Genomic DNA, 11910 nt, shown 5'->3' on the forward strand with positions numbered 1-11910 from the left:
CTCCCCGCAGCCTTACTCCTGCCTCCCACAGGGAAGGCATCCCTGCAGAGCTGGGGCTCGAGCCCCTGGGCTCCTCCGGCACCTCCTTGCCCAGCCAAACCGCTGCCCACTACCAGCGCAGCGCGCACCCCTCACCACTCCTGCACAGTGCTTAGGGCGATGCAAGCAGCAAAACAGAAAGCAGCCAGGGCTAGGACCTCACCAGCTCCCCATGGGCACGCCGAGCAAAGCCACGCCTGCTGCTGCTGAAATGCAACACTTGCAGGCTCCATCCCCAGCGATTGACCCTGAATGCTGTGGCTCCGCACCATCCTGCTGAAGCCTCTTTCCAAGCCTGGGGAATGTAAGCATGCATTAACTTGTCAGAAAACTCACGGGGAAAGAAAACAGAGTGATATAAACAGGAAACGTCTTACATCATCTGCTAGGCTCCTGCAGGCAAGGAGGATCCCCACCGCCCCTGGAAGCAGAACCGTGCCTGAGCTGCGTGAGGGCAACGTGCCCACGGCGGGGTAACGCGAGAGGGAAAGGGATGTGGAGAGACTGCGGCAGGCCTGTCCCAGCAGGATGGGTGCTGAGCAACCCCAGCCCACGTCTTCCCTGCTTCGGTAAAGTGCAAGGAACATGCAGGATGGCGGAGATGGTGCCCAACACCCTGGGCACACTTCTATCCTGGCCTTACCGAGGGAGAAGTGGGGGTGGTACCCCCAGATCTGGGCTGGCTCTGTTGTGGCTGCGCCAAACTTCTTCCCACCCCCTTGTCTGCAACGACCACCAAAAGCGGGAGGGAGTCGCAGCATTCACACACTCCAGAGACACGACTGCGAAGGGTAGGCCCAGGCTCTTCCAGTTCACAGCCCGTGCCCCGCTGTAAGGGGCTGTCTGGGCCCAGAGCTCCAGGAGGGGTACGAACAGAGAACAAGAGAGCAGAGGGGGCAGGGACGGGCTCCAGAGGGAAGCGGAACGTGGAGCTGAACAGCCAGGCGCCTGCCCGCCTGGCACAGCGCCTTCCCACCCCACAGGGAAGGTCGTTCTCCTCAGAGCTGAAGACATTCCTTGGACGTAGAGCGGCACGCGGTGGGGAAGGCGTCTCCCAGCCCGCTCCTCCAGCCGCGCAGCGACCTGCAGCCGGCACGCTGTTACTGGCAGCCCTGGGCCAGCTGTTTTGGCAAACAGGCACGCGGAACCGCCTGCCCCTTGGCAGGGGCTGCCCCCACTCCTGCCCCAGCACAGCAGCCCCAGAGCAACCCACGGCGCCCAGCTGGCCGCAAGCCTGCGGCGAGAGGCAGCAGCACGGGAACCACACCTCCCGCCTGGCCCCAGACCTCCACCCATCTCTCCTCCCTTTCCTCCCCACCTCTGGGCTCAGTCTTGCCAGTTTGGGCAGATTTTCAGGAATCTACATTCAGACACATTCCATGTGTGTTGGCAAAATCCGGTCTTCGGTGCTTCAGCTATTAAAAGATCTGGAGAAACACAGAGCCTGGTACTGCTCCAGCCCACACGTTGCCCGCGTCTCACGACCTGCTACAGCCTTCGCCCTCTGCGTTCAGAGGGACGCTTCTGCATGCTCGGTTCCGTGCCTTGAGATGCTGTAGGCTGGGTTCCAGAGCGGTCGTGGGGAAGCGGTGCCCCCACACACCAGGTGCAGCTGCCTCGTGCAGAGGAGCCCCTTCCAGACATCCAGGCAAGAGGAGCACAGCCCCGCGTTCGCCCGTCCCACGGAAGATGTGGGCACAAGGACGCCTCGTGACCCCCGGAGCAGCCCCACCACAGCAGGTGCTGTGCAGCGCAAGGACACTGACGGCAGCTCCTGGGGGCCCAGCACAGCCCCAGGCACGGAGCCACGCTGCCGCTTTGCCGTGCGCACAGCTGAAGGAGGAATCGTACGGAAGCCACGCATCAGGTAAAGCAACCGCAGCCAGCAGACACCACCTCTGCCTACGGCAGGGACCACTGGCCCCGGGTCAAAAGAGCTCCTTGTAAATGCAAAGCAAAACAGAAAAATCAGAGGAAAGGCAGCCTCCGCTCTGTGCCCCCTAGGAGAGAGCAACCCACATTCACAAGCATTATTACAACACCGCTGTAATTGGATTAAGCCACAGGAAGAATCTTTTATCTTGTTTAGTTTAAACTGTGCTAGTGCTAAAGTTCCCTATTAAACCTCAGACAGGCTATCTGGGGTGAGCACGCTCTCTGCCCAGTCATTTAGGCAGAATGCAATTCTGTTATCACAACTCTCACATTGTCCCATGCTCCTTTATCAGGGCAAGCAGCTAATTACACAGCCTGGCTCACACAGGTAATCAGCACTCAGAAAAATGCAGTAAATGCAAAAACCCCTCCAGGTCTCTCAGGAGCCTTGTCTCACACACACACACACACCGCCCCTTATTTCAGCCTGATCCATTTGCTTCCTTCTCGCACTGTACAGGGCATACTGTACAGCGATCCAGCGATCATACATGATCCAGAGCTGTAAACGTGTGAGCAAAGCCGCAGTCCATGGGTTTCCACTCTCCATTACACAAGCTGTGTGACACTGAAAATCCAAGGTGTGACGTAGAGCAGCTGGAGCAGGATACACAAAAAGGGACCACAGGGCAAGCCTTCCCATGCAGTACTCTGCAAGGTCAGTATTTCACGATGTTTCACTGTTTGGGACACTCATTTTATAGGCAAAAAACCAATCACGTTGGTGGCTATACAGCAACTAATCCAGGGAACAAGCAGCCGTTAAACTGTGACCTCCACCCCCCCATTCACATATTCGTCTCTACTGTATCCAGCTGCCTTTTCCTGCTGCCCAGCCTCCTGCCAAAGCTTAATTTAGAGGTTTGCATTCTGTCCATCAAAATTGCCCTTGCAATTTCAGCTGGTTGTGAAGCTATTTGCTTCCCAATCTGGAGCTTCTCATCATTATTGTGCAGTGCTGATATGTGGGATTAAACAGCTGATGTGGGATCCATTTATTCAGAGATGTAATTTGTGCGATACTTAGGAATCCTTCAGGATGAACGTTACTAGGATCAGTAAATTTGCTTGCCACAGTGGCCAGCTGTTTCTGAAAACCTCTCCTCCAGGTAATTATGCTCCTCTTGGAGCACAGATGAAGTGGCATGACTGCACCCACAAACCTCCGCTGAGCAAATGCACTGCTAAGTACCCTGGGCTGAGAGGTGGGCAGCTGGTTACCAAATTACTTCTTAAAACACGTCTGATGGCAAGCCCTCTCTGGAAGAGATGCTGTTCCCAGCAAAGCAAAGCCTCGTTAATGAGGAACCAAAGCATTAGCAACAGCAGCTGAAAAAGCTCTACTTACTACATCATAACCTGTCGGTGCACGGTTCCGGGATGCAACCACACCAACGCCCGTGATGGGATCCATCGGCAAGTCAGGCAACGCATCGGAGAGGTCTCGCACTTCAGGCATCATGGACTGATCCTGAAAGAAAGGCACAGAATTAAAGGGCTGCTGGGCAGCGCACCTCAGAGGAACAGAGAGCACCGAGAGCCTGCGTGCGTGCATGCCACAGTGCTTGTGCTGAAACACCACAGACTGCCAAGTTAAACAAAGGATTAGGCCAGACACACCTTCTGCACCTTCATTTGTTTTTGATAAGAAGGTACATTTGTGCAATGCCCAACAGGTTTGGAATTTGGGCCAGCAGCCTCTTCTGAGATTAATTCCACTGTTTCCAGGATATTCAGTATGGGCTCGTCTCCATCTACCAGTGATGGGAAAACCCAAGTTCATCCCTTCCCTCCCAGATAAAGAGCAAATTTCGTCCCCCAGTCAGGCTGGTTGAAGTAGCTCTGCCATTTTAAGCAGCAAGAAATCTGCTGGTAATGGGTTCGTTATGAGGTTCCCCATCCGAGACAGACATTGGGCACGGTGAGCGTTCCCCTGCGAGGCTTCAGTCTCACCGCACCCTCCTGAATGAGACCGCTTTCATGTAGCAGCACAGATGTATCTGGCACTATATGCAAAACTCTGCTTGCTGCAGGGAACTGAGCACCAGGGAAACGCAGAGGAAGCAACGCAGGATGGTCTGATGCAAAGCAGACAGAGGCCTGAGCATCTTCCAGGAACAAGGGAGAAGAGCACTGAACACTGCGGGGGAAAGAGAGACACAAAGAGGGAGAGAAGCGGGTGAAACCAACCCATTTGGAGAGATGCTGCTACTGGAAGCAGGGGGTGAGGACAAGAGAGCTGCCAAAATAGCTCACTGAGGAGGAGGAGGAGGAAAGGTGCCGCTGCCTCAGCACGTGGTCTCCTGCAGAGGCTGGCAGCTAGAGCCAGAGCTCTCTGGCTCTGGGGAAGGACTGCCCCAGGACACCGCCCCCCACGCGCCTGCAGACAGAAGGGCAGCACCGTGCGTGAAGGAGCACCGCCGCCCAGCAGCCAGGCAAGCTGAGAACCAGAGCTACCTCATTCGGTTCCCTCCTAAGAGCAATGACACCCAGCGCTTCTAGGCCACGAAGATGGCTCGTTACTTACTGCTTCTAGAAAAGGCAGAGGAGAGCGCTGGTGCCAGCAGGACCTGGGTTTACACTTCACAATGCCCAGTCTGAACAAACATCGTGCTGCAGGCAACAAAGAAAGAGCAAGTCTGGGCCCTGTATAAACGACAATGCCACACAAACAAGCAGACTGCCTGAAGTGTCCAAAACAACGGAAACAAGTGCTCAAAATGACAAAAATACCATTGCCAACGAACCAAATCGAGGACAGAGCTTTGCTTCAGCACCTGGTAAGCATCCAGCACACACACCACCAGCTGAAGCAGGCCCACTTTCTTACCTACACGATTTAAGCTTCCAAAGCACAACTAGAAGGGCCCCCTGAACCCTACCTGCTCGCCCCCTTCCCTTCACCACAGCCTCCACGCCGTCAGGGCCAGCAGGGAACGAAGGGCTCTGTGCAGCTAACAATGCCACCGGGTGCTGCTCAAAGCCAGCACCGCTGCACGTCCGCACTGTGCCCACGAGCTCCTCAAAATACCTCGCAAATAATGCGGAAACAATCGCCTAAAATGTGCAGAACTGAGCAAACATAACGTGACTTTAATAAAGAACTTGCAATCTGTTCTTCATACGAATGCACGTTTCCTGAAACTTTTCCAAGTCACTCTCAATAATTTGATGACTTGCTATTACATGCCGGGAGGAGCTGGGAGGTGATGGATGCCGATACCAGCTTCTGTCAGACCGCCTGGAGCTGCAATTCAGGTAAGCGATGGTATTCCCCAATGCACCAAAGAACAGCACGCAACAGATTTCAGCGCTCTGGTAGCTGTGCGGAGGACTGAGGATTGGGAGGGCTCGGCAGAGGCGCAGCACCCACCCCACCCACCCCGCCCAGCCCAAAGCTGCCCTGGGCCCGGGGAAGAAAGGCAGCTCTGTCGCAGAGCCTCTCGCGGGCCGGAGGCACGGCACGGCAGGGGGAGGGGAGAGGAAACCGCATCAATCCGCACTTTGTCAGGGCTCACACAAAGCCCCTGCACGGCGGAAGCGGCGGAGGCCACGCACGGAGGCGCGGGGCTTCCTGCCGGGGCACGGGCGGAAGGCGCGGCGAGGCGCAGGAGGGGCAGCAGCAGGCGCAGCAGTGCAGGCACGGCCATCGGACGGCCACCGGGGTCCGTAGGTGGTACCAAGGATGCATCTGGAACAGATACGGAGCGGCAGAAACCAGTCCGTGCACCCAGACAAACGTTTTTCTGAGCTCTACACAGGTCAAAGAGGAGTTTCTGGCCGGGCAATCATACCGACGATTAGCTACAACTCACTTCTCCCTCAGGGCGCTTGCTGCAAGTTTGGTTTCTTTTCTAGCACGCCTTTGAACTTAAAAATAATAGAAAAACCAAACAGTGAAAGAACAGATTATATCAAGGAGAAGGAATCTATAGATACTCCTATCGGACAGCTTGTTATTTTAACGAAGTTCTCTTTAAACAACGTAAGTTTGACCCATACGCCTGCCTAGCATCGTGGTGGCTGAGAACTCACAGCAGCTGACCAGGGAACAGCCCGTCACATCCCACGCTCCGCTCTGCTCGCCGAGCTCTCTGAGGGCCTCTGCTGCTCCTCCTGCCGCATGGTTGTTCTGGGAACAGCCCAGAACAATTACAAGAACATTCTTCCCATTAGCTGGGAGCGTGCTCCTTGGAGGTTGCTCTCAGCTGCAGGGCCACATCCAGCTCCCAGCACCAAGGGGAAGCCGGACACGAGCCCCGGGACAGGATGCAGCGCCAGCCCCGCTGGGACCGCTCAGACAAAGCCAGCGGGGAGAGGCCGCGCCTGCGCCGAGGACGCCCTGCCCCGCACAGCTGCACGCACCCTGCTGACACCGGTCCCGCACGCAGGGCAGAGCGGGGTGCCCGCAGGACGAGGCATCGAGGACGCATGGCTTTTGGCTGCAGCGCTGCCAGCTTCGCTCTGAACACCTCTGGCAGCCTCGAGCTGTGCCTGGGACACAGGGGGCAGGAGGTGTGGGGGTCCTGGGCAGCCCGATCCCGCTCGCGCGGCCCCAGCCCAGGCCGGCCCCCAGAGGCGCCTCCGCAGGCACGCGGCGCTGGCTGGGGTCGGCCGCTGCCCCCAGCAGCTACCGGGGAAGCCCTGCGCCGGCCAGCAGGGCGGGAGATGGGCCGGCACCCTGAGAGGCAGGTACAGGGGTACAGGCTCTGCGCCCTGCCAGGCCCGCGGGAGCACCACCCACGCTCTCGGCCAGCTCTGCGCAGGGTTTCGGACTGCTGCAGGTCAGCGGCGCCGTGTCTTCCTTGTGGCGGCCCGAGAGCGCGGGAAGATTCCCTCTCCAGAGCAGCAGGCAGGAATATCGGGAACTGACCTTCCTGGAACAAACGCCAGCAAAACCAGCCCAGCCCACCAGCGAAGCAAGCGCTCCTGCGTCAACCCCAGCAGCAGTCGCTCTGTGGGCAGCGGGGACCGGGCGGGCTCTGCGCAGAGCGGCTAACCGGGTGTCCGCAAGTCTCCGTGCCGGGAAGCTCTCAGCCCGTGGAGCCTCGTAGGCAAGGCAGAGGAAGCGGCCTTCTGCCCGGCCCTACCGCCTCCCAGCCCGCAGGGCAAACGCAGGCGGGGCGCAGAGAGCAGAGGGGGCGCAGACAGCAGGCAGCGGCACTGCCGGGAACCCTCACGGGCACGATGCAGCCCGAGCCGCGGTTTGATCCGCCACCACACGACGCCCAGGGCCGGGCCCACCCGCTGCCGAGCCCCAGCTCGCCCCGCAGGGCCCGCGCCTGCCCGCGGCGGGCAGCACCCGGCGCTCCCCAGCACCTCAGCGCGCCTCGGCTGCCCGGGCCTCCCACTGCCGGGAGCCGCTGCAGCCCCCGGCAGGCTGCACGGGCACACACAGCGCCCCTTCCCCCGGCACCCGGAGCCCCCGACATTGTCTGCTTCCATCCTTTCTGCATTCTCTCACCAGCGTTCTCGCTAGCTCATCTCTCATGTTATTAGTTTATCCTAGGCAAACTTTTCTCCTGGCTTCACTGTCCATTTGAGCGCTACACTAAGGCGACCTGACCACCCGCACTGCTGAGCTTTGGCTGGGAGACACATGTAACAAAGGAACACGGTTCTAGAAATAAATGCATTATTTTGAGCTTGTAGAGCGCTCTCCCCTCTTGGTGTTCCTTTTCAACAAGTGAGGCAAGTTTGGGAGCAGGTGGCAGGTGAACAGATAGTGCCTGGGGACGTATCTGCCATAGAAACTCCATGCTGCCAGCAAAGCAGGCCAAGTCATGAAGTTAAACAGCAGAGGACTTGGAGAAAGAAGGGTCTTACTGGTTCTTCCTTCAGCTGCAAGCCCTGAACTGTGACACTATCTAGCTTTTCCCACAGAGCAGAAAACCATGAGCTAAGGCAAAACTGAAAAAAACCACTATCAACTACCCAAGCTCCTGCACTCTGCAGGAAATAGTCCTATCAAACCAGAGCAGACACGCTGCTGAGACACTCATCCACGTGCTCTGGTTATCGCTGCATCATCTCGCGAAGGAGGCGGGTACAGCCAGCACAGCACAGACTGCTCGGAAGGTACCCCGGCGTTCCCCTCCGCACGCCTGGTCCTCCCACCAGGGCTGCCAATCCCCGGGAGCAGGACGCAGCCCCTGCCGGCCTGCTATTTCTGCTCCTGAAGCACAACTGTTTGAGTCAGAAAACAGGAGACCGTGGCAGGACACGCAGCTGGGACCCCCAAAGCCTCGGTCACAAGCAGACAGAACCTCAGCGTCAGCTCTCACCAAACGAAGGCACGTCCGGGAGCGTCCCCACACCGACCGCCCCACCTCAGCTTGTGACCGACCTCAATGGAAACAGGAACTTCGGCCGGGAGCGAGCAAAACCCAGATCTCGTATTGCTTCGCAGCAGGTGGGCAGCCATTTGCGAGGAGTGTCCTATTTCAAACCAAAATAGATTTCCATACACAGATGACCTTCTACCGGGGCAGCAAAATTTAAGTGACATTCAGTTCAGTTATTTCTATCTTGGTACCTGTGCGGACAAGTCCCCGGCAGCTACAGTGCCTTAAAGCTTGGGACTCACTTAGAGAAGTGTGCACTGCAGAACCGGAACATTTTGTATTTATTTTCACACCTCCAGAAGCTCAAACGAAGCCTTCATCCCAGTATGCTGAGAGAATACAATAGCTAAAGCAGAGAATTTCAGGGACGACGCTGAACCGCACTGCTAGCCTGCCATGGGACACGACAGGCTGCACCAAGGTTTGCGTTTGCACACTCTCACTGGTTTTAAAATAAATACAGGATGGATAAATGTAAATTTCAACGTGACCAGCTGAACACCTTCTGAAGCCCAGCTCCCCATTTCAGCTGAGGACCCAGCTGGTGTTATAACGACCAGTCCGTGAGCATCCCAGCTCAGAGAAAGCAAATACTAAAGCTCTGTGGATCTTTGAGAATCCTTCCAGAAACCGCAGTGAAAACTCCTAAGCACCGGCAATGTAAGAAGTGAGTAAATAAAACTTGGGCAGCTCGGTGTCCCCTCTCTGGCTTGTTCAGTAAAGACAAACAGCGCACGTCCATCACTTCCAGCTAAGCAGAAACCTCTGAGAACGGGTGAGGGAGAAAAAAGAGCAATCAAGCGAATCCACCACGCAAACACCTGCAGCAACAGACCGAAAGAAACGCGGTATTGGGGGTATTTTCCCCAACCAGTCCCGTAACGCTCGCAGCAAGCTCTTCGCTAGGCCGGGGCACGAGGACTCGGTCAGACCCCACGGCCGCCCCCGAGCCCCCGGCAGCCCCCGGCAGCCCGGCCCGGCCGCACGCGGTGCCCCCCCCAGCTCCGGGACAACGTCGCCGCCCCGCGCCCGCCGGCCCCGCGCGGGGAGCGAGCCCCGGGGGCGGGCACCCGGCCCCGGGGACACCCGGGGGCCTCGCGGCGGGCCCGGCCCCACGCGCGGAGGGGCCGGGGCGCCGCGGGAGGGGACGGTCGGGCCCCGCCGCGCCAGGCCGGGCCCCGCGGGAGCTCACGGGGCCGGGCCCGGTCCCGCGGCCCGGAGCGCGGCGGCCTGGCCGTGCCGAGGGGCCGGGGACACTTAACTGTTGCCCGCGCGGCGGGCGCTGGGTCGCGGCTCCCCCGGCGCAGGCAGAAGCAGCTCCTCATCGCCCGGCGGGGCGGCGCGGGGCGGCGCGGGGCGGCCCGGCGGGAGGAGCGGCGGGGGGGGAGCGGCCTGCGCGCCCGGGCGGAGCGGCGCGGGGCGGGGAGCGGCGGCGGCGGGCAGGCCGCGGCTCGGCGCCGCGCGGGGCCTCGCCCGGCGGGGCTGGGGGCCCGGGCCCGGCCTGCGGAGCGGCGGGGCCGCAGCACGGCGCAGCTCAGCCGCGCCCCGCTCCCCGCCGCCGCCGCGCACGCCCAGGCCCCGGCCCCCGCCCCCGCGCCCCCCGGCCCCAGCCCCGGCCGCCGCGGCCCCCGGCCCGGGGGAGCCGCCCCGCACTCACCGGCGCGGCCATGCGGCCCTCCTCCCGCACCGGCCCGACGCGAGGCTGGCACCGGAGGCAAACCCGAGCCCGGCTCGCCGCGCCCGCCGCCACACCCACGCCGGGGGCGCGCAGGAAGCCCCGCGGGGGGACGGGGTCCCGCGGGGAGCACCCCCGGCCCCCACCCCCGGCGGCTGCCCTCGAGCGGTGCCCCCGGCGCTGTGACCGGGAATCACCGGGCGCCCGGCCCGAGGGAAGCAGGGGCAGCTCCGTGAGCCCCGCGGGGCAAAACCCGAAACTTTGGAAAGCAAACGCTGCCTCTGTGGGGTTGTGCTGCGGCAGAAACCTCTGAGTAGTTTCTCCCACCGCACCGCGAGGCACGGTCCGGGAGCTCTTGGAAGACAGGTGACGTCCAGAGCAAAAAGAACCGGAGAACTGTAGTTCTTTAAGTCCTTGCCCTAAACCAAGCTGCATCTTGGAGAGCGGCAGCAGCTGTTGTAGATCAAAAAGCAAATTGCACCCAACCGAGCTTGTTCTCTTCTTGAGAGGACAGCTTGTGGTGGTTAGGGGATACACAGGTCTGGGAGCCTCCTTAACTTCGGCCATACATTTGATTCTACCTCTCACCAAGGCCCAAAAACCAAACTAAGAAGATACAGTCCAGAGAATCAAGTGTTTGACAGGGCAGCTGGACAACCAGAAGCCATCAGAGGCCCGCTCACAGCACAGAAGACAGGTTCTGTGGTGTTCTGGGCATTATCACCACATTCCAGTGATGAAATTGGGAGCACACTTGCTAAATTAGCAGGCAATGCAAATCATAGTGTAGCCTGGAACAGCAGTGTATCCTGTAGCTATAATCATTTAAACTAATCCTGCAGCCATCCTGCATTCAGTTCTGAGCACCTTACTTCAAGGGAGATCATCAAAAATAACCTGAAGAACAGGAAGATTGATGTAAGGACTGACATCAGTAGCCTTTGATGCAAGACTGAAAGAGTTGGAGTAGTTAAATGAAAAAAATGGGGTGAAAGATGAAGTAAAAGAGAGGGGGAAACATTAATTTGTAGGTGCATTAAAGAGGAGGGCAATAAACTTATGTCCTCTGTGGCTAGATTGAGAAGTGATGTGTATGAATTGCAGTAAGAAAGATTCTGCAAAGGTATGGTGAAAAACTTCACAATGAGATAGTGAAGCACAGCTTGGGGAGTTTTTCCACAGAATCACAGAACTGCAGGGGTTGGAAGGGACCTCCAGAGATCATCGGGTCCAACCCCCCTGCCAAAGCAGGTTCCCTAGAGCAGGTTGCCCAGGTAGGCGTCCGGACAGGCCTTGAATATCTCCAGAGAAGGAGACTCCACAACCTCCCTGGGCAGCCTGTTCCAGAAATCAGATCAGTTTTGTCCCTGATCAAGCTGAAAGACCACCTAAAAACAGCTTTCAGACATCACTCGGCATTCCTTTGGGGCAGGCAGTGGGCAAGGTGATCCCCCAGGTCTGTTAAAGACTTAAACACCACCTGCTGCCTGCGCAGAGCCACAGTTTCATTTGTCCTAGAAACATGGCAGTCCCATCCTATCTGGCATTTCCCTCCAGTAAAGCATGTTAGATTTGCACTTGCTGAACAGAGGTAATAGCCAGCTATTCTTAACCACAGCTCTATTCCCTCACTGTTCAACCAAGGCATTCTGGCTTCTACCACATGCAGCCCTGATTGCTCGTAGTGGCTTCTGGGTCCAAAGATTAAAATATAGATAGAGATAAGGAATACAATGCCTTTTTTTCTCCTCTTTCTCTTTATTTGGAGAGTAATTTAGACAGAAGGAAAGATGATGCCTGGTGGAAAAGAGAAATACGTCCCATACATAATATATGCCCCAAATGCCCTATTACAAATACAACAAGATTTCCTGAAGTGGAGAAGTTGTTACACATTACAGTGTGCTAATGCTCCCC

The 11910-nt window shown here is 58.1% G+C and overlaps 1 protein-coding gene across 14 annotated transcripts in view; it reads right to left on the bottom strand.

The window, feature by feature from the left end:
* Positions 1–10125, bottom strand: part of MVB12B (multivesicular body subunit 12B) — a 67603-nt gene extending 57478 nt beyond the window's left edge. For 5 of the 14 annotated variants that reach the window (XM_066981043.1, XM_048052952.2, XM_066981041.1 and 2 more), the window contains exons 1-2: positions 9976–10118; positions 3323–3445 (exon numbers count right to left, since the gene is read on the bottom strand). In XM_066981043.1, the coding sequence (XP_066837144.1) occupies positions 3323–3445; positions 9976–9987 (135 nt within the window). In that variant the 5' untranslated portion in view covers positions 9988–10118. Of the gene's footprint in view, positions 1–3322; positions 3446–4501; positions 8413–8509; positions 9504–9580; positions 9826–9975 lie in introns of those variants that run through there. The other 9 variants (XM_048052932.2, XM_066981046.1, XM_066981045.1 and 6 more) reach the window with 9 other exon arrangements.
* Positions 10126–11910: the final 1785 nt, after the last annotated feature.

The sequence above is a fragment of the Anser cygnoides genome, chromosome 20 (genome assembly GCF_040182565.1).
Source record: "Anser cygnoides isolate HZ-2024a breed goose chromosome 20, Taihu_goose_T2T_genome, whole genome shotgun sequence".
In the NCBI taxonomy this organism is placed as follows: Eukaryota; Metazoa; Chordata; class Aves; order Anseriformes; family Anatidae; genus Anser; species Anser cygnoides.